This window comes from Anser cygnoides, chromosome 4 (assembly GCF_040182565.1).
Source record: "Anser cygnoides isolate HZ-2024a breed goose chromosome 4, Taihu_goose_T2T_genome, whole genome shotgun sequence".
In the NCBI taxonomy this organism is placed as follows: domain Eukaryota; kingdom Metazoa; phylum Chordata; class Aves; order Anseriformes; family Anatidae; genus Anser; species Anser cygnoides.
The window spans coordinates 23,144,997-23,167,599 of NC_089876.1; the positions used below are offsets into that span (position 1 = coordinate 23,144,997).

The window sequence follows — 22,603 nt, forward strand, 5'->3', positions numbered from 1 at the left end:
AAAAATAAAGAAGTATCTGTAAAATTGAATATTCTGTTAGAAATTCCAAACCTTATTACCTGGCTGTCAAACAGATCACATCTCCTACTAGTATCTTTCTGACCCTTTCCACATGCATGCTTTGTTAGAGAAAACACTGCCAAGTCTGCTTATAACCAACCAGACATCTTTGTAAATATACACATCATAAAATTAAGTAAGCTTGGGATCACAGTTTAAGGAATGCTTTACAGGCTGTTCATATCCCCAGGTCTCTTACTGACTTCCTAAATCAATGGTTTGAAAAGGCACGATAAAGGAGAGAAGTTTTGATGGCTGGTATTGCATCTACACAAGCAACATGAATCCTTTCATTATCAGTACTCCCACTATTTTATTCCCCTACTGATCAGCTCAGCTTTGGATTCAGTATTGTATTCATCCAACCTGACACACTTCTCTATTAAAAGGCTAGAAGAAGGCGGCTATAAGAAAGAAAAAGGCTATATAAATAAACTATTCCTGTTTTCCGATTTTCCTCAGGTTAAGGAAGATACCGGGCAAACAGTATTCTTGTATTTAATGACTGAAAACACCAAAGCCAACTTTAAAAAATAATTAAATAAAAATATAGTCTAAAACAGTCAAGTTTACCTTCAGTTATTGCATATGGCATGTGGAAACTTGACATAGATGTGTATTCCCATTCTTTTACTCTGTTTCTCTTTTTCCTGCCTTCCCCACACTTGAAAAAAGAGAATCATTTCATAGAAAATTCTGTTTTCCCTATGTATTTGTCAAATGCAGCATTCTGTTGAAACCTATGAAATCAAGTCTTACGTTCTTGCAATTCACCCTTCCTGTGATGTCCACAAGCACTATCATTTGATACGACCCTTGTGTTCATATTGTCAGGAACAGCTGTGGAACCTGATAGTGTCAGTCACCTGCAGGCCACAACTGAAGACAGAGTTTTGATTCTGACAAAAACATGTACATCTACAAATAATGCATACATACAACCCCTTCAACTTTCAAATGAAAACTGTAACACTCATTAACCCTGATCCTGGGAAAGGAGGAGGAGGGGAAGGGAAGGAATCTATAGATGAAGATTTACCTTGTTTAAAAAAAAAATAATCTGGAAATTGAATTTTAATCTAGAGCATACACTAGCAATGTTTCTGATTGGGGAGCACCATTACCCTGCTTTAACAACATTTCTGTGCATGAAACAGCATAAATTATAGTTAGAATAACTCCTATTGCTAATAGTTAAAAAATAATGTAGCAAACGCTTTTTCATGTTTTTTGACAATAGCTGCAACCCAAACAACTATTTACCGTAATGAAGTGTTGCCACATTAAAAAGTTATTTAGTTAGATTTCAACCAATGAAACATAAATTAGGCCTGCTCATACTGACAGGGGTTACAGACATTTATCCTGAAGACAGGTTTGTACAGGGTTGGTATGTATTTAGTATTTCACAAGATAATTTATTAAATTGCAGCAGTAAAAGCAACACTGACACTATCTACATATGATCTAATGCTATGGAAAGTTATGCTGGCAATATTTACTTAAGCAAAAACAACTCCTTAGGCTCCTATCCTGAAAAAACAGCAGCCTTAATACTGAACATGATTTCACAGTTACTATCAGTTTTCAGGATTTTATGATCAGGCCTTTTCTGTTCCTGCTTTGCAAAGCTTATTTTTAGGGCTGAGGTACTCTGCACTGAGGCATGGGAGCCAAAAGCTGAGCTATATCAGATAATGTCATCAATTTTAAGACTACAAACGTGTCCGCGAGTGAGATTTCTCAAGTTGTACTTCCACACACTGCCTATTCTCAGATGCATGGTACTGTACTTCACCATCACATCAAGGAACGGTGGGCTAACAGGGGATATGTTTTTACTTTGCGTAATATATGAACTTATTCAAAAAGATCTGAAGGTGCTGTGGTATAGGTATTATACAAATGATATTAGGTTGAATAAAAACTACTATACTTACCATACTGTGTAACAAATGCTATACAGCTGTTCACTATAATAGGAACATCATTTTTGCTGAGCTGCTGATCTTGTAACGCATTACCATCTGTACCTGCTGCTTTTTCAATTGCAGTATACCAGACCATGAAATCCAGCTTCGTATGGCCATGAATGTACAGTGTTCTGAAAAGTTTAAAAATATTTTGAATGCAGGAAAGAAAGAAAAATCTGATGTTATTCTACAACGGCACAGAAGTTGTCCAGAGAAATACTCGGAATAAGACATCAAGGCACCTTCCACCACATAGAATTGTGATGGTTGCCTATTGTTACAGCACCTTTTTCCCCAACTCCATTTGTACTAGCAGTGTCACAATAAATCATCGAGGATCCACACAGAGACCTGTCACAGACCTTTGAAAGGACCTGAACAACATTTTAATTACTCTTCAGTCTTCCTCCTGCAACCTGCATTCATATGTCCAAGTCACAGTTAAGAAGGAAACAAAAGATTTACAGACAACTTTCAAAACTAGGAAAGACTTTTTCTGTTTCCCACCCCCCCTTCTCTATAGGGTAGCTAAGACATACTGAATTTTCTTCCTTCACCTGTATCGAAAGGATCATCCTTGGGAAAATCACAGATTTAAAGAACTCGGGAAAACATATGAGAAAACTAAGTTGAGGTAGAATAAATTAACACAACCCCTTAATTACTTGTTATCTCAAAGCATGGTCCCGTTCTGATTATTTAAACCTGCTACAATAACCTCCTGTTTAACCTTGTCAGAATAGCTTCTAGGTAACAGCTACAAAACTGAACGGTTTAAGAGTGCATGCTCGCCCATATGCATGCATATAATCAACAACTGTTTTAAGTGTTAAAATAGCTAGCAATCTTACCAGTGGACCAGTAAAGAAATGTGTGGGAAACATTTTCCTCACCGACAATTTATTTTCTAATTAGGAAAAGTTAGGATGTTCTCCTGAATTTCAATGAAAATACTTTCCTCAAAATGTAAACAAATATTCTTTTTAATTATCTGGGGAAAAATAACTATATATTGGTGAAAGAATTGCTTTTTTTTCCTCCTGTTTTTGATTTGTATCTTTATTTTGCTTTTTCAACAATTTCCATTTTAGCATTCTTATCTTAACAGAAAATGAGGATGCAGTCAGTGCACAAACACAGACCCAAGATCTGAAGTGTCTCAGGATACATCATTCAGCAGCACAGTAAGGCACACAAACACTTCAGCTTTCTGAAGCCCCTTTTTAAAAAGTTTCTACTTCATAACTTTGAAAGTCATACTAATTACATATGCCTAGCTAGTAAAAACTTTCAGCCTCTGTTTTCCATTAAGAAAAATCCGTAGTCTGCGTAAAGCTCTCAAATTTGTACAACAAAATGAGTATGCCTAACCTCCAAACATTTTCTCAAGACCTGTCAGAATGGATACGAGAGTGGTTCTCAAGCAATGGCTTCCAGAAAACATCATCCTGACATACTGTGGTATTGCCATAGTCATACAAGAGAAGAAATTTGAGTGGAAACAGTCTGTCAATGAATGTATTCCTTCAGTTCAATTACTTGCAGATCAGCAAAGGTTAAGACTGAATTAGAAGAGACTTATGTTGTTTCCCAACACAAGGCATGCACACATTATGCTTATTACTGTCTTTTTCCCCTGCAGACAGTTGTATTCACATTACAGCGTTATGCAAAAGAAGAAATGGAAGCCTGAGTAATTTTTATTTTTTTTAATCTAGAGAGTTATGATATGTACAGGAAGTAGTGAAAATATTATCATTTCTAAAGAAAAGAGGCAATTCAAGCCGTATATCAATGAATGAGTAGTGTGGTGAACTTCAAAGCTATTCTTAGCATATCTAGCTTTTTTTCACCGCAATATGAAAGTCTCAATCACGTGCTTGTCAATCAACTGTCATGATATACAAATTACCTAAACAATGTCAAAAAGAACATCCTGTATTCTATAGATCTTCCCATCTACTCAATAAATCTGAAAAAAAGGCAAAAAACACAACACACACTACTATCAGAACTACCCAGAGATGATGTCATCATTGTTTTCTAAAATTTGAAAAGGTGTCAAGTTAAACTCTTAGAGGATGAAGTTTCTTAATAATCATCGAAGAAAAGGGGGCATCCTTTTAAGTAGCAGTCCTATAGCACCACCATATTCATGAAAGAGAAGCTGCTCTTTAAAAAAAAAAAAATGTGAAAAATCTTGCTGGTATTGTAGAATGTGGGTTGTTCAAAGAAGGCAACTAGTTATTGTCCAAAAGTTAACTATTGCTACCGAGTCAAAAAAAATTTCCAGAGTAGTCAATCACAAAAGTCAGGTAAGTCTGGGAGCAATTCAGCATTTACAACACCATAAAAGAGATGAAGGGAGAATGGGAAATAAAACTGATGCCAGACCCAGTTCAGAATTCAAAGTATTCTCAGACTGGCTTACAAACCTCACATCAAACAGCAGCATTTTTGGTAGAAAGAAAATATACCTGTGATACATTTAAATCACAAGAACATGCAACAATGTACAAATAAGTAGTTTAAGTATTCCTTTGAATTTTAACACTTTCGGCCAAACTTAACAACACTTAGAGGACACTTATTGATCCCCATGAAACTGGAAGGTGGTATGAAAAGGAAAGGGCAAGTAGTTAGTTACTAGCAGAAAAGTGAAAATACCCTCATAGCACAGTGGAAGTCTTCTGCAGAACTTCATAAAGTAAGACAGCTTTGTAGAGTTTGCTTCTGCTGTTCATGCCAATGCAATCATCTCTTCCACAGAATTTTTTTGTGGACAGTAGTAAAAACGAGTACATAGGCTTCTCACTGAGCAAACTGCAATTATTAATATACAGTTATATTAAATACAAGGTTCCAGACTACGCATATAAACACAGGCTGCAATGCACTAATGTCCCATGTACCACAATTGATCAGGTTAATGTAAGAATACTTCCAAGCTTACAGAAGTAATTATGTTTAAAATAATTTTTTACTGCAAAGATCTTACAAAGTTTACTTACAAAGATCTACAGCCCATGCAGACTCACAACTACTTTGCACAGAAACTCTAACCTAAAATGCATTCCTGAAATATCAACTAAACACTTCATGCATGTGCTACTTCTTCCAGTTAAAAGAAAAAAAGCGCACACTTCATAAAAACATTAGCAATGATGGTTATATGTGAATAATGGCAGTGTTTATTTGCTCTGTTAAGTGTGAAGCACATACCAGTCCACACCTGAGAAATTCATAATTCAATTACACCAGCAAACAAACAAGAAATCCCATCAATGCAGATTTCAGGAATCTCAAGGGATTGAGGGAACTAAATTGGCACAAATGGTTGCAGGAGTCAAAGACCAGCTACTCTCAACATCAAAGCAGTTACTGTTATCTTTTCAACTTTATCATGGACTTCCATCATATCTTTCTGCACTAGTAACAAGATAGAAAAAAAATATGCGAGCACACTTCATCCACAACAGTGCAAAGGTTGTTGGCTGATCTTCAGGCCCATCTTAATTGGCATATCCTGCAAAGTCCAGTGGTGTTAGCTGTGTCAGTGTTCTATGTTGCAGAGCTCTGCATTGGGAAAGCAGTGATATTAAGTGATTCCAGGTAGAATTGCAGGGAGAAGCAGGGAGAAAGGCTGAGAAACAGACATCAGCACAGCCCAGTGCCCTCAGGCAACTTTCAAGTGATTCTACATCTGAATCATTTGCATATTTCAAGCAAATCTATGTCTGAAAACAGAAGTACTAAAATGGTATGCACTGCAATCAAATTATATAAGAATAATCAAATTGCAACTAAACCATAGAAGTTCCAAAAATAATTAGAGATATGTAACATTTGTCACCAAACATTTCTTCAAAAGGATATTAAGGACCTTATATTCAGGACACAATAGTAGAAGCACAAGTCATTTCACTCAGATGAGTCTTATGTTTAGATTATTTCTGGTTTCCAGAATTTTGTGCTCATAACTGCATTTTACTCTTATCGCTATCAAAGGGTTAACAAGAAAAACTAATTATGGAACCATCAACATAAATTATGCCAGTTTGAAGGAAAGATTCACTATGTATAGTAAGAAAGAGCTAACTACAAGAGAATTGTAACAGGAAAAAAAACACACCACTACATGGATCAAATTATGATCTGAAAACACTAACACCTAAGTGAGCTTAAGAGATTACAGGAAAAAAATAGAACATTTGAAGTCCAATTGTCTGCACAACTGTTTTTCCCTGAGGTATGGCATTGGAGAATTAGCAGTATTTAATATATTAAATATGTTTTTTAAAATGCCTGTATGCAGTTGTTTTCAGTGTACAGATCAAGTCAGTCTCACCTAGTGCCTGGCAAGATCATGGAGCAGATCCTCCTGGAAACTATAACATGGCATATGGAAAATAAGGAGGTGATTGGTGACACCCAACATGGCTTCACTAAGGGCAGATTGTGCCTGACAAATCCGGTGGCCTTCTATAATGGGGTTACAGGACTGGTGGATAGGGGAAGAGCAACTGACATAGAATATCCCGAGTTGGAAGGGACCCATAAGGATCATCAAGTCCAACTCCTGGCACCACACAGGTCTGCCCAAAAGTTTAGACCATGTGACTAAGTGCACAGTCCAATCGCTTCTTAAATTCAGACAGGCTTGGTGCAGTGACTACATCCCTGGGGAGCCTGTTCCAGTGTGCGACCACCCTCTCGGTGAAGAACCTCTTCCTGATGTCCAGCCTAAACTTCCCCTGCCTCAACTTCACACCATTCCCGCGGGTCCTATCACTGGTGATAACGGAGAATAGGTCACCTGCCTCTCCACTCCCCCTCGCGAGGAAGTTGTAGGCTGCGATGAGGTCCCCCCTCAGCCTCCTCTTCTCCAGGCTGAACAGGCCCAGTGACCTCAGCCGCTCCTCATACGTCTTCCCCTCTAGGCCCTTCACCATCTTCGTCTCCCTCCTCTGGAGGCTCTCCAACAGTTTAATGTCCTTTTTTTACCGTGGTGCCCAGAACTGCACACAGTACTCGAGGTGAGGCCGCACCAGCGCAGAGTAGAGCGGGACAATCACTTCCCTCGACCGACTAGCAATGCCGTGCTTGATGGACCCCAGGATACGGTTGGCCCTCCTGGCTGCCAGGGCACACTGCTGGCTCATATTCAGCTTGCTGTCAACCACAACCCCCAGATCCCTCTCTGCAGGGCTGCTCTCCAGCGTCTCGTCTCCCAGTCTGTATGTATAGCCAGGGTTGCCCCGTCCCAATAGCAGGACCCGGCACTTGCTTTTGTTAAACTTCATGTGGTTGGTGATCGCCCAGCTCTCCAACATCTACACCTTGCAGTACCAAATCAACAGTAAAATCTGCCTATGAGTAGTTATGGATCAAATGAACATTCAGTTTATGTACCCCGTGATTTTAACAGAAGCATAAGTTTACTGCTAAGTATTTCTTAAAAATTTTATTTATTAGATTTATGACATTACAATTATTTCAGCAGTAAGACTTGGAAATTTTATGGTTCTGTAACCCCTTATTTCAGTATGCAATCACTCTTAAATGAGAAGTTTGTTACAAGTTATCCTTTTGCCTACAGTAACCAACAGAAAATGGCCAAAGAAAAAGGTGTACGATCCACAATGTATGGTATCTAATTAATGACTGATACCTGGGAAAAAAAAGCATGAGGATTTCTAATAAATGGGAAGATAGACAGTGAAGTCACTAACAAAAGCAACAGACGAACAGTATGAGCTTCAGTAGGAAAGTTCTCAAAGGACTTTCATAATTTCTTTTAATAAAATGCAGCAATATATTTTAAGACATGAACTTTTACTTCTTTAAGCAAGAAAAAAGTTGTATATTTTTTTCCCTTCCATTTTCAAATTCTTCTTAATTCTGGAAAAACATTTATTTTGTTTTATATTCATTCCTGACACAATGATTTTTGAGATTTTGTCATTTATCCTAGGCTTAAGAGAATAACAAATCAATGTGAGAATTGTCAATAGCTCAGTATATAGATTTATCACTTAGAAGAGACTATCTATGCCAAATGGCATTAGAGAATCACTGATATAAAATAACAGACAAAACCAGAAAAACCTAGGAACTATGATATATTATTTAGATGACATTGACTTCTTCTCAGAGATATTAACTAATTTACCTAGGGTTTGAAGTGGTAAGAGGAGGATTGCTGATTTTCCTTTTATATAAAAAAAATGAATCTGCAGATAAAGGTGATTTGATACTTAGTCACATCCCACCCACATCCATTAAATTTCTCATCACTAGAGGATGCAATATCATGCAACTGTGATGAACACATGGATACTTTTGGAACAATATCCTAAACAAGAATCAGTATACCAAGGCTCATATACCATATGGCTTTTAATGGTTAAGATAACAAATGTTACATGTTTATATTTTTAGGGCAGATTTCAGTGAAGAAAAATTCAACGTATTCATAGTCACCATAAATCAGTCAGTGCCCTTGTTGTGATTATTTTCAAATAGATCACAATTTCCATTAGAAGAGTTCAGGGGAAACCTATCCTCACTTGACAGAAATATTGCAATGAACGAAATAATAAAATCTCTTGGAACTTGAAGTTTTGCTCAGCACTGATATCTGTGAAATCAGATACATGGTTTGTATTCATCTGTTGGACTGAACCTTGAGTGTAGGACACCTCAGGTTCCCTAGTTAGCTTGTGTAGCTCAATGCTGAATCTTTCAAAGCGCTTCTTGGAGAGAAAAGATGCATCAACCAGGAAAAAGTGTTTGTTTCTGATTTACATCACCTTACTGAATTCTGAAACTTAAACAGTGTCTTAGGAGGAATTAAAATTCAGAACACACAATTTACAATGAGTTTCTCTAACAAGTTTCTCTCATTCTAAATAGATGTCAAAGGCATCTGATTTTTGTGTTTCCTCAGAGAGGCAAGCAATCTTCCTTTAATACCCTATTATCAACTGTTCAGAAGACTGTGTAAACAATGCACCATTTCCTACACAAATGCTTGCAATACATCTTTGAAATAAGAACACCTAGTACAAAATAAGAATTATTTTCAATAACTTAACTTCCAGCTTTAAATTAGTATCCATATATGATGGGTTCATATGATACTTCATATATGAAGTGAAATACTGCATTTCACTTCAAGTTCCAGCATACCATATCAAAATATTTGATAGAGTTATCTCAGCAGAATACTAAGACCTACTTGGAGGCAGACACAGATCATGTTTACCTCTCAAGTATGTTTTTTCTGGCTAACATACTGCTAAGTGAGATCAGGCTTTACAATAAGACTAACCAGGGAACTCACACATACCCTCTTGATTCTGATCTGCACAGATTTAAGCTTGAGAGCACAATAAAAAAAACTAAGAAATGATAAATTCTCCAAAGAGTTACCCCTTCTTTACAAATGCTCCAGAGTACCCTTTCTTTACACGGTAAAAGAAGTTAGGTCCTTTTGAAGACACCATTATTGGCAAACTAATCTGAATGGGAATAATTTTCTCAGCAGGAAAACTGCATTTAATTAAGCAGTACTTGTTAGCACTTCCTGACATGGGCATAAAACTTAATTAATACACAAAGCCTTTCGCTCATTTAAAAAGTCTTCAAATTTATTCTCTCTAGCAACTGCAAGGGAAAAAGCTCCATGACTGATCAGCAAGAATTTTAAGACATCAATATAAAAGTAGATCAAAGCTTTATTCAGATGGGAAGCTTACCTTCCTTTTTCAACAAGGAGCAGGACATCTATTTTTTCTCCATTTTGCATCACGCTACTGATCGCTGAAAACAAAGCATACACACATTCAGATGATATACAAATGTGTACACAGACATTTTCAAAATGATCTTCAGTGACAAAAGGAGCATCAAATTCTTAAATATTTCAAATACAGAATGCTGCTTGATAATAGGAGCAATATTCCACAAAAGACCACAATACGATCAAATTTACAGGAAAAAGCAATGCAGAAAATGATAAAGGTTAAACAGGTACTTTTTAATGTGAAAACATACTTGTACTAAAATTAAAACTTGTTAAGATGAGTTTTATAGGACATGACTCAAAAGTAATTAGGATTTTTGAATCCTTTGATTTGCATACTCATAGCTGCAGGTATTTACAGTAACGTATCTTAGAGAAAATTCAAGTACACTGTGGAGATCACTGCCACCCTTCTTTACATTATTTTATGCTATTTCTACTAAAATAAATAAATAAAAATAAAAACCACTTCTGTGCCCTGTAAAACAACTATGTTATACATAATAGGGACAATACATCTGGGTAGTTTTCCCTAACAGTTCTTGTGAAACTGTATCACAATGCACTATACTAAAAAAGGTAAATGAATTAAGTCAAAACTTGGAAAAGGCTTGAAAAATCCTTTCAATGTTTAGATTTTATAGATCATCCACATTTTATCTCAACTAGTCCCGAGACAGTAAAGTCCTAAACATCAGCGAAGCTCAAACAAACATTCTGGTGTATGTCACACAATTTTATCATGCTCCTGTCCTTATTTACATTTAATGAGTCAAAAAAAATCGAGAAGATAAATGACTATTTCCACTGATAATTCATTATTTTGCATGTTTCAGTTACACAAGTCAGCCTTCTTAACAGAAGAGCAGCTTTATTTTGGGGAAAACAGATATCAGAGAAAAACAGAGAAAAGATAAGAGTATCAATATATAATTTTTCCAAGAATTACAACTGTTATACTACTATTGCCTAATAATAAAAACACAAGCACAAAAAGGATCTTCAACCAAAATCTAAATATTTGTGTTGTTTCTCAGATTGGTTGCTGATTTGGTTGCTCATATGATTTTAAGGGTAGGACCAAAAGAAATAACAGAAATAATTCTCTTACTGTCTTTTAATTCTGAATCAATATTTTAAAGAACATTCACTAGTTGAAAAAGACAGCTAAAGGCACAAGATTATTCCTGATTAAAGATCACCTTCATGTAGTTAATCATAGCAGAAGTAAGGTGGCAGTAAACAAACAGTAGAAGCCCAATGGTATTTAGGCAAGTTCCTTCAAAACAGTCCACAATTTGACACCATTTGCAAAGAGTATCATCAAGAAAAAGCTAAATTAGCTTCCTTGTCTATGTTAGATTAATATAAAATCTCAGGTTATTTTTACTTTCTCATATAACATAGGAAACATTCCCTTGCTCAATATAAAAGGAACTAAGGCAGATACACTTAAAGAGTATTCAAAACAATTACAGATATTGATATAAAAATTGTCATAGAAGACCATTTGTATAAATATTTTTTCCATGTCATGATATTGAACAAAATATTTTTAGTGTCTGAAAAAAAGAGAAGTCTATTAGTCTGTGAAATACTGCACCAAGAGAATTACAATTTTTTCCAGTGTATTTGAGTATTTTAAAACTAGGCCTGTCAATCATCTCAAGATGATGTTCTGCAGTGTCAAAAATATGAGACAATCCCAAAAGGTCATACATTACTATTCAACTCTGTACTGTTGTAAGAAAGATACTGCTGCAACTGGAACAAAAATTGTCTTCATTCATTATGAACCCATGAAAATCTCTAGCATATGCCACTAAGTAGGGGAAAAAATAAAAATAAAAATCCAAGACCAAACTTCACCAACACCATATTTAGATGAGAGTTGAGAGAGCATCTGACTCATGCAAAGGATTGTTTGGTGAGCTCCCTAATGTTCATGATTTTATAATGTAACAGAAACGTCTTTAACAGTAGAACATTTCCTGAATTCTAAATATTAACCAAAATTCTTACTTAGTTCTTGCAGCCTCCTTAGATATATGGAATCTTCTTGAGCATTCTCCATTTCAAGACGAAAGTAAAGGCTCGACTTCTCTATAGCAAACCAGCCTTTTCTCCACTGATCCAGGCTATGGCAATCTTTGTAGTACAGTTGGCCAATCAGGTCACAGTCTCTCTCTAGTAAGCATTCAGCCACAGGGGGAACAAAATGCTACCAAACAAAACAGGGTGAGTCAGATGTAGGAAAAAAAAAACAAAAAACAACTCTTCCTCTAAAAAAATTGATACTGCAAACCTATAAGCTTGAAAGATGAAAGCTGCATTGAAGAAATAAGACTGTTGGGTTTATCATTCGTAAAACTGTATATATATTAACTTTAAACAATAAAATCAGGTATAGCACATTTTTTTCCATTCACACTCCGCTATCCAAACATTTTTGCTTTTTAAACTACGCTTAAGTAGTAACATAACTGTTAACAGTCGCTACTGTATCAAATACTGTACTGCTTTATGAGTTGTGTTTCAGCAAACAAAAGAACAGAATGGCAAGCACGAACAACTTAACTGAAATAAATTCATATTGTACATGCCACACTAGCGCACCTTCAAGATGTTCTTAAGGTCAGCATTATAATGTTTCAATTCTTTTTCCATTTTACTGTATTATCTTGTTTCAAACATTAAATCACAGAAGTTACTTCTTCCTGCTGCACAAGAAACCATCACACACAAGATAGACCAGTGTTCATCAAGAATGGCTTCTCAGAGGATTTTAAGCTAACAATGAAATTTTATTCTTTGTGCAAAAGCTCCTGGCCTTCCTGGCCTAGAAAAGATAATTATCAGTATTACCTTAGCTATCGCCCAAGTCCATTTTCTTTGTGAATATGCAGTTTCAGCTCCAAACAGAAAAACACGTTCTGACATTAAATAGATTTCAAAGGTAAAGATGTCCCTGAAGCAAGCAGAAGGAAAAAGGCAGCTGTATTTAGTCTTCATAATAGTAGACACACACAAGTTCCATTTCTCTCTAGTTTCTATTACATTATTTCATACCTATGGAATGGAAACAATTTCTCCTCCAATCTTACATGTACAACCCAGTTAGTAACAGACTATTTTATAACACAACATGATCTAAGTGCTCCTCAGGTCAAAAAAACATTTAGAGGCTACTGAATAACACGTTTTTCAGTAACTCTAAAATTAATGAAAATGCTTTAACATAGTCATTAAAAACCAGAGGGAACTTTTTTGCTTTTTAAATTCCATGTGATCTCAGTGAGTACATTGTTGTGATGTATTCAAAATTATCTGTATACATTTAATATAAGCAGACCAATACACTGAATATGAAGTTGCAAATAAGTTATCACAGAATCATACAAAATGTTGGTTGAAAGGGTCTACTAGATGCCATTTGGTCTAATCTTCTGCTACAAGTGGGACTATCATTAACCATAAATCAGACCAGCAATGGTTTTGTCTAGCCAAGCCTTGAAAAACTTCAGGGATAGAGACTTTCCTGTTTCTCTTGATCACCACCCTTCTAATGAAGAGGCTTTTCCTACCATCCTGCCTGAACCTCCTGGGATGTAGCTGCTGCCAGTCCTTGTACCACCTGCCACCACCAAGAAGAGTTTGGTTCTGTCATGTTTATGACTACCATTTGAAGGTGCTGTAACTCGTAATTAAAAAAAAAAAAACACAAACAAACCAACACTACCACTATTTAAAATGGATGGACCCTGTTTTTCCATTTTTAACTGCCAAATAATACGTATAGTTAAAAGAAGAGAAAGAGAACCATTTGAAACTGGGGTGGAATTTGCAAAGTTGTTGGACTCAATTTTTAACACAAATTATGGTTATGGCGCCAAAATTTTTAGCATGATCTCCTCTATGACCTTTCCCCATAAAATCCAAACAAATGGAGCATGCTTTTCCCTTTCAATACTGGAGACTGATGTTTGTTTAAATCTGGAGAACTGACCATAGATCAGTTCTTTCATTTGCAATGACTACTTTGGAAATGATACGTAAGTACTTGATTCTAACTAGTAAAATAGTCCTTTTAAGGACAGAATGTTTCAGTATACAAAATATCTCAGTTAACAAAATAACCTAGGGAAGCCTCTCATGAAACTACTCAATCTCAGATAAAGCACATCAGGAGATGAGTCATTCCCTAAAAGTGAAGTATTCTGCCAACAAGTTTTTTATTTAGGTATTATCCTGAAGTGGAACCATTTGCAGATATAGCAAGAAATACATTAGATCACATTATGGAAAAATAAAGTAGTATTTTTATTTATTTTTTCTGGATACCACAAAGCTATGCTACAACAGAGTACTGATGACCACTTCCATTGTATTTCATAGCATGTTGAGGCATAACCATTTTTCAGGATCTTTCCCCTCTGCACACACTATCTCTGTAGTAGCTAAGGTCCTTCCTTCCCATTATCCTTTCTAGAAACTTTCTGAATAGATTGCTTTTGTTGCAGACACTTTTGCTTTATAGTTCCAAACGTTGCTGTATTATACGATAGAAAGATCTTATTTTACACACATACACAAATTTAAAGACTATTATGGAGTTTAAGACAGATCCCAAGTACAAATTAAAGCATTGGTTTCAACAAACATGTTGCCCTGATTGATTTTGATCATTGGGATGCAACTCTGAATCTGTGTGATGTTTTTAAACATACGAATGGAATGTGCAAGAGTTAAAGAAAAACAAGACCATCTAAAAAGTTATTTTCAAAATAACTTCGTGTTCAACAGTTAAATTATTGTCCTCAACTGTAGAACAACAAATGGGTTTTGAAGGCTGATAGATCTGTGACTAAAACTGAAAGAATTGTGAACTGCAACATTATTATCAGAAATAAACAAAGCAAAAGTTTTGGCTTGAGGCATAGGTCAATCCCAGAAAGAAAAATGAGCACTAATTGTTCAATTTATCATCGTGTAACCTTTTAAGCACTGAGAATATGCATTACAGTTTTAATAAGAAACAGACGTATCTAATTTACGCTGCCCTTTTAAATTACCCTAACATTTTCATTACATCACTATAAAAAATAAAATAAATACTACTTAGCACTTATTTCTTGAAGTCAATATAACTTCAAACTTCCTTTTTTTTTTTTCTCCTTTCTCTAAATTGCGTGTTCAACATTCAAGAACAAAATGAAAAGCACTGAAAACAGCATCTTTGAAACACCTATGTTTATTTACTGAATTATTAATTTTGGAACCTACCCTCTATTTAAAAAGAAGTCTGACTTGTGCACTACAAGACAGATAACTTCGCTGATGTCAAGCATACCATTAGGAGTTGTAGTTTTATCATTTTCATAGTAGCTCAGAAAGCCACTTTCTAAAGTGCACCATCTTTTGTTGCAATCTGTGAATAAAGAAATAATAGAAAAGTCAGTTGGTTTAATAAAAAAAACATTGCCTCTTTCTATGGAATTTGCCTCAAAGTATATATAGTTCTATTATGACACGAATACATCTATGATCAAATCTCAGTCTCACGAACTTCAGTGGGCCAGGAATTCGAATTCTGTGTTGATACTATTTAGCCTATAGGAATTCTAGCATACAGTAGTTTAAGAAAATATTTTGAAATACTATACTATAAAATTTCAAGTGTCATACATGCTAAAACTTATATCCATTGCACATTACAAGGATAACAAAAGAAAACACTATCAGAAGTTATGTTATTTAACATTGTTAAAATACTTCACAAAATATACTACCAAGATAGTATAAGATATCAAATTGAAGAACAGACAATCCTTTCAAGGTACATCAGCAGCTGAGCTCTATTCTCTCCTACTGCAGGTCCAAGAGTCACGCAGTAGTGAAATTGTACAGAACGTGTGCCTAGATACTGGGCTAAATAAAAGGAAACACAATAGACAGGTAGCAGCTACAACTATAGCAGGATGGCACATTCACATTAGAATGAGTTGGAAATCTCTGCTGTTGCTATTCTCACGTGTACCTAGCAAGAGTAAATTCATTTAAGCAACACTGCAGTTTGCAGAATGCTAATATTCATACAACGTGTTCAATATGTAACAACACAGATGCTGAGCATGGTTAAATTACCTACCTACGAATTCTATCTTCACATAACTTTGAACTAGGTATACCAGAGGATCCAGAAATTGCTACTTATACTTTTCTTAAAAAAATTACACAAGGTGTATCAAAAAAAGAAATCTGCAGAACAACTTAAAAGTGTTATTCAGCATATTTGAGTCTAAGTGTTTACTGCCTCTTGTGAACCTGAACTATGAATACAGAATATGAAATAGAATATTAATGACTTTTCTACTCAGTATATTAAGTCATTCTAGGTAACATCTTGTTCTTAGAAAATAAATCGAGGTGCATCTATTCTCAACAGTGTAAAGAAGCAGGACCTAAGCAAAAATACCGCTAATTTCTACAGTCATAAAACCTCTGTAGAGCTCCAAATATTCCAATAACGTATTCGTGATAATTTGGTAAAATAGAAAAGAAAAAATACCATGAACAAATAAAAAAAACAAGATACAGTTCTAATTAGCCAATACTTACTTTATATGTTGTCTGATATTTCATCAAATTAGTTTATCTGTTATTCGCTGAGTCATACATGTTTTGGGCACTATTTTATTAGTATTTATTGAATATCATGCTTTTTATCTATATTGTAAATACACACTTTAAATACTAAAGTATACGTAAGTTTGAGTACTTGATGTATAGGTTTACAGGAGCTGAGCATAAAACTGGGTTTGATTGTTCAGGATTTTTTGACCCCCAGGCTTCCTTCCCTCATTCCCTTCCCTAAAGTATGCCCATTCTACAAAATAGCTCACTGCTTCAATATTGAATAAACTGTTCAACTCTCAAGGCCAATTTTGGAACACTATGGTTTTTAATAGGGCTCAGTACAAACTTTTACATTAAAAACAGAAGCAGAAAAATCGAACTCAGGCCAAATTACTAACCTTTATTTTTTTGATGTATTGCCTTGGAATAGCAACAACATTTGAGCTCTCTTCCTGCTGATCATCAACAGCTGTTAGCTAACAATAACTTTCCCCAAAAGTTATGCACCCCTGCTGAAACCATGGATGGTGCTATAACAAGTATACAAAAAGTTGGTTTACTCTCTCCTGCACTGAAACCCACATAGTAAAAAACTATACTGTGTTTCCAGATGCTGTACCTGGCTGTTATAAAACCCAGACTCAATTCACAGCACTGAATGATACCCCACAAAGGGATACCGGTTTTCTGTGACTGCAAACACAGCACTTAAATTTTCAGCCCTTGGCACTAAAGGCAAGGCTGGCAAGCGCCTCAGAAGAAATTTGTAACACCAAGGAAGAACGTAAACACTAGCTTAGTGGTTAGAGAGATGAACTGGATTCTGGCTCAAAGCTCTTTCCATAAACGTCAATAAAGAATAAAAATCAGTATAACAAAAATCCAATATAATTTGGGGGCAGGACCCAAAAGTTTACAAGTGCTCTAATCCCCTGTTAGGTACCAGTGCTCCCTCTCTGGTTCAATGAGAACTCAGCAGCAAGTCCCAACTACTTCACCCAAAGGGCTCCTTTCTTTTCTCTAGCACTGAAGAGGTAGATCACTTTTTTGTGGTAATGTGACCTTCTTACTTGAATCTTTACAGGCCAAGGAGGGAACTGAAACTGTATCTCCCACACATTAGTATAGTAACCATCAAATTACTTGATGAAGACAGTAAGAAGGAAAAAAATATTTATTTCATACATAAAAATGATATTACATTATTAAATAATATAAAATATTTTGTAGATGCATATACGATACAATCAATTCCCAACTATCTGCAATGTGCGTATCCCCATATAATATCTCACTAACATGAAATAATAAGGTAGAAAACAGTTCTTCATGTAGGGAAAAAAATCAATATAGGAAGAAAAAAGGTTACATATTTTAAACTGTAATAAAAAACCTTTTGTTTTTTACTTCTTACACATGGCACACTAGACACAGTCCTCAGGTAAGAACAGATTCTAATTCAAAATTGAACTTTTTTTTTTAACTATACTAAAGGATGTCATTATTACATTTTCCTTCCTGATCTGTCTAAAAAAACTGCAAATGGTTTAGGACAAGTAAACACATCTTCCTATACACCTGTAAAGCACTTATGTACGCCCACTGCATCTTCCCAGAAAGTACAGCAGAAGGCATTCTGTGAGCATTTATAGTTAACTCTTCAATCTATATCTACTTACAAATTTAAACTGCATTTCTAATAAAACAGAATTAGAAGATGTATCTGCTCTCTACTTCCCTCAGCAGGGTTTTGGGTTTTTATAAACACATTTTAAAATAATTTATATATATGTATATATATATATATATATATATAAATACATTGTGTGTGATATATATATATATATATATCACAGAATACAAGGTCTGCACTTATAGCAAGAGTTTTGTGGTTATTCCTTTCTTTCCTCAGTAAGCTCAGAACAGTTTCAGAACAATCGACAAGAAAGTTCTGTCCAGCAGCAGTCCAGGGCTCTGCCCAGGTCTTTGTTAACAGCTGCATCATTGCTGCGAAATGCAGAATTGGGAATTATTTCTGATGATCACCCAACATTTTTGACTGTTAGGATCCACAATCACATACAGATACCTTAAAAGTGTATTTAAATGGGCGTTATGTGCACGCTTCGATCTCTACTAAGGATCTTAAAGACATATACCAGCAGAATATAAACATCATCATATAAAAAAAAGTTTGTAATGACACAGGATGCTGTATCAAGATTTTCTTAGCAATCAATTTAACCACAAACCAGCTCATATTCTAAAAGTCCACCTTGTTTGTTTAAATAGAAGCAAATACAGGAATAGAGAAAGAAAAAAGTAAGAAATTTATCTGACAACCTCTCTCTTAAAAATCCTAGTAGAATGATTGTTGATGATTTCTACTGTGATAATACAAACATTTTTACCACACAACGCTTAATTTGTTGTAAAATTGTTAGACGTGTCCGTTTTAAATACATTTGCAAGCTTGAACAATATCTCAGGCGTTATCAATTTGGACTCTTACTGAGAAGCCAGTGATGTTATTTTAAAATGATTTCAGGAATATAATGATTTCAAATGGAAGCTACTTTTTGGCAGCTAGCAGCATCCACCTAATTATAATTAAAATGAGAATTATTTGTATATGTTTTTATTTATCAGTCATTTTTGTTAACTGAATAATAAGTAGTTTAATTTCCTTCTGTCAACCACTGAATAAAGAGATCAAGACAATCAGGATTTTCTTCATCTGAAAGAGGTCTACAGAATCAAGAGACAATTTATCTTTTTAAAAGTAATGTAAGAAGTTAAAAAGAATGAAATTCATCCATACCATACATATTCATGTATTATTCAAATGTATGAAGTAAAACTGAAATACCTTCTTTTAATTTCTTCTCTGTAAGAAGCTTGGTAGTATTAGAAGAAACTTTGTACAAAAATTCACAAAGAAAGGTGGAATGTGAAGAATCTTCAGAGAAGCCACTTTCAAGACAGATATCATAGCCTGGGAAATCTATTAAAAGACAAAGGAGTAAGTAACTTACAAAACTTCCTCTACTGTAAGGTATAACTGCTTCCCCACATCCTCCTTACTGCATCTGCAGTATCTACAGATACACAGCTGCTCTCTAAAATCTTTCCTACAACACAAATACATATTATTGATCTATTTTTATAATTAAAATTCTTACATGTTCACCAAAAAACTCTGTTTTACATTGGTTACTACATTGCCATTTTCTACCACTGCTTGCCAACATATCCTAAATGCGTCTTTCTAGTGTACTATGCTTTTATTTTCATCCCTTATTATAATATACTTAAATGGAAGGAAAGTGTTTCTCTTCAGGGCTTATCTAGAAGTTTACCACAAACTCTGGCAGCAGAAGGATTTCAGAGGATCACTGTGAACCTGCCATGACCCCCTACTTTCTCTGAAAAGGCGGAACAAACACCAGCTTCAACACACAACAGTACTGCCTTGGCTGGAAGGCTGCAAGTAGAAAAGACAGAGCCAAGACAAGCAAACTTCCTTCTATAGCCTTAGGACTATTTCACAGCATAACTAGCAAAATAAACCAAACAACACAAAACCACCACAGCTGCTTGTCTGCACAGTGATTGAGCTCAACATCCCAGGATCTGATACCTGTCACTTGTGACAAAGAAGTGCTTAGGCAAAACTTAAGGCACTGCATTTGCTCTGGGAAGCTCTAGATCATTTCAGAGTTTCCGACTAAAAAAAGTTGTGTTTGGCCTATCAAGTGTTACTTTGCTGAGTTGCATGAGACATTGTAAAGTGTGCCCACAATGCTGGCTGGATTAGCATAGCTAATTTCTTCCAGCGTAAATCAGTGTGTGAACTTTCATTCCCAGACTGCTTCAGATGCCAGAGAGCCCTTTTAAAAGGGAAGCTCAGACACATCCATACTCTATAATTTTATAAATACGTATACTATATATATATAGAATAATTAATACAATAATAATAATATATATATAATTAAGAATAACTTTCTGTTTTCAAGTGCCTGAAAACAGTGATAAATTGAGACCAGGCCAGTTGACTTTCAGGGCCAAAGTCTATGATGCACAGTTATGATCTGAAAAAGGGTAGTTTGCTGAGATTGGTTGAAGAGGAGAGTTTTATTTTAGGAGGAGAACTTGTGACAACAGATAGGTACAGTACAAACCTATTTTATATAGTCAAGGTAGATATCAATTTAAATAATTTGTAATCAGAAAGCAAAGCCCCTGAGAAATACTTTAGATACATGATTAACTGTATGCACTCATTTTTCTGGTAAAAGCCTGACAATAAAGGCAAAGCAGATGATGCTTTTCTTCTGTGTTACAAAACAATGTTATGAGGGTATGAGTCATCATAGGCTTTTTTATTATTTTTTGAAGAAATGAACTTGAAGTCCAAGTAAAATGCAAGTAACTTGCACAACTACACAGTGTCTGATAAAATACAAGTTAATGCCACAACTCCCTTCCATTGTTCAACTCAATGCCATTTTTTTTCTGAATTCTTTCCTTCCCTTTCACTCAATATGAAATTAGAAGATCAAAACGAAGAGGGTATATCCTACCTGAGAACTTATTATGGTATAGGAATTCCATTTGCAGTCTTTGTCCAGCTTTCTTGGCTAATAAGTATGGAGTACTGTAAATGGGATCGCCAGTAGCGCACATCACATCAGCTCCACTGAACAGCAGCATCAGAGTTTCTAGAACATCTTGTTTAACTACAGCAGCACACAGCGCCTTATGAAGAGGGAAAATAAGAAGTCTGTTTAAATTAGAAAGTTGTTGGTAGCAAGTGCTTGTAATATAGATGCAAATCCTTTCACCTCTGATATAGTTCCCCTACATTTTCAAAGGCCGTAACCACTGGGAAGCAGCAGGAATCATGAATTATGGTCTGAAACTATGAAAAAGGAACAAGGAAAAAAAAATCACCAACCCAAACCCTGCAAGATTTTGCTGCCACGTTTCACATCTGCATGTTAACATTAATTAAAACAATAAGCTGTTCCTGCACTTGTGTATCTACATGAAAAATCCCTCCTTCATTACTCTTCACACACCAAACTACTGAAGAAAAAAATTAATTATTCCAGACCTCAGAAGTTCAACCAAAGAGACAAGATTTAATACTTTAACTCTGTTATTAGGAAACAGCCTGAAATTCATAGGTAGTTTTTCAAAGTCATGTTCACAGTCAGTAAGGCAACTACTGTTTAGGGTACCTTTATACTTGCTAATTTTCCTTGAGATTTGAAGATCTCAACACATTCTAGAAATTCAGGTCCCTTTCATCTTCCTATGCATGAAGACAAATTTATATCATTTTTTCCAAAATGTTGTTCCAAAACCTTAAAATTAGAAGTACCTATGTAATTACAGCAATCTATTTGATAATTTGAAATTATTTAGTTAATGAATGAGTTTTTCTGAAATGATTAAGGCAGAGGTTGCTCAACACAAGAAAAGTACTTCTCTAGAATTCAGCTGCTCTAATAAACACAGGTGCATCCAGTAGACAAAAACCTATAAGGCAGATAGTTCAGTAGAAGTTTTATAATTATTTGGCAATGACCACTTATTACATGATAATATCACGTCTCTATAGAGAATTTGATCATTACATCTGATATTATTTCCCAGTAGTTAAATCATTAGTTGACAGACTCATCTGCACCAGAAGAGTTCAGAAAAATCAAGCTCGTAAACCACAAAGGACTATTGCATTTCCTATAGTCAGCAGTTACAGTATAAAGTTAACTGTTACCAATAAAATTAAAAAAAATAAAATAAGTGTTTTATTTTGCAAAGAGCTCTCCATAAAGCCTAAAAATGTGTCCTGATTCCAACAGGATCAGAAAATCCTATTGGAATGTAGAAAACCCAAATTCGAAGTATAAAGATGGTTCTATACTTTGGTTAGAAGTATTTTAAAAGAGACGGTATTTTTAAATGCCTTTGTTTTTACTTCTCATGTGTATAACTCACATGCAATCTCTAACATAGAAGAAGAACAAGTGAAGAACACTTCCATTTTTTGTAAAAAAAAAAAAAAAACAAAACCCTGAAACTTACTACTTCAAAGCACAATAACTTAAATGTTACC

At 35.1% G+C, this 22,603-nt stretch overlaps 1 protein-coding gene across 8 annotated transcripts in view; it reads right to left on the reverse strand.

Annotated features, from left to right (window-relative positions):
• Positions 1–22,603, reverse strand: part of ARAP2 (ArfGAP with RhoGAP domain, ankyrin repeat and PH domain 2) — a 130,562-nt gene that overhangs the window by 47,783 nt on the left and 60,176 nt on the right. For all 8 annotated transcript variants that reach the window (XR_007158149.2, XM_048047690.2, XM_048047693.2 and 5 more), the window contains 7 exons: positions 21,063–21,237; positions 19,346–19,480; positions 15,124–15,268; positions 12,706–12,808; positions 11,863–12,061; positions 9,794–9,857; positions 2,001–2,164 (listed from right to left, as the gene is read on the reverse strand). Coding sequence is in view for 7 of the 8 variants with exons in the window: in XM_048047690.2 (XP_047903647.2) it covers positions 2,001–2,164; positions 9,794–9,857; positions 11,863–12,061; positions 12,706–12,808; positions 15,124–15,268; positions 19,346–19,480; positions 21,063–21,237 (985 nt within the window). In the remaining variant the exon portion in view is untranslated. The remainder of the gene's footprint in view (positions 1–2,000; positions 2,165–9,793; positions 9,858–11,862; positions 12,062–12,705; positions 12,809–15,123; positions 15,269–19,345; positions 19,481–21,062; positions 21,238–22,603) is intronic.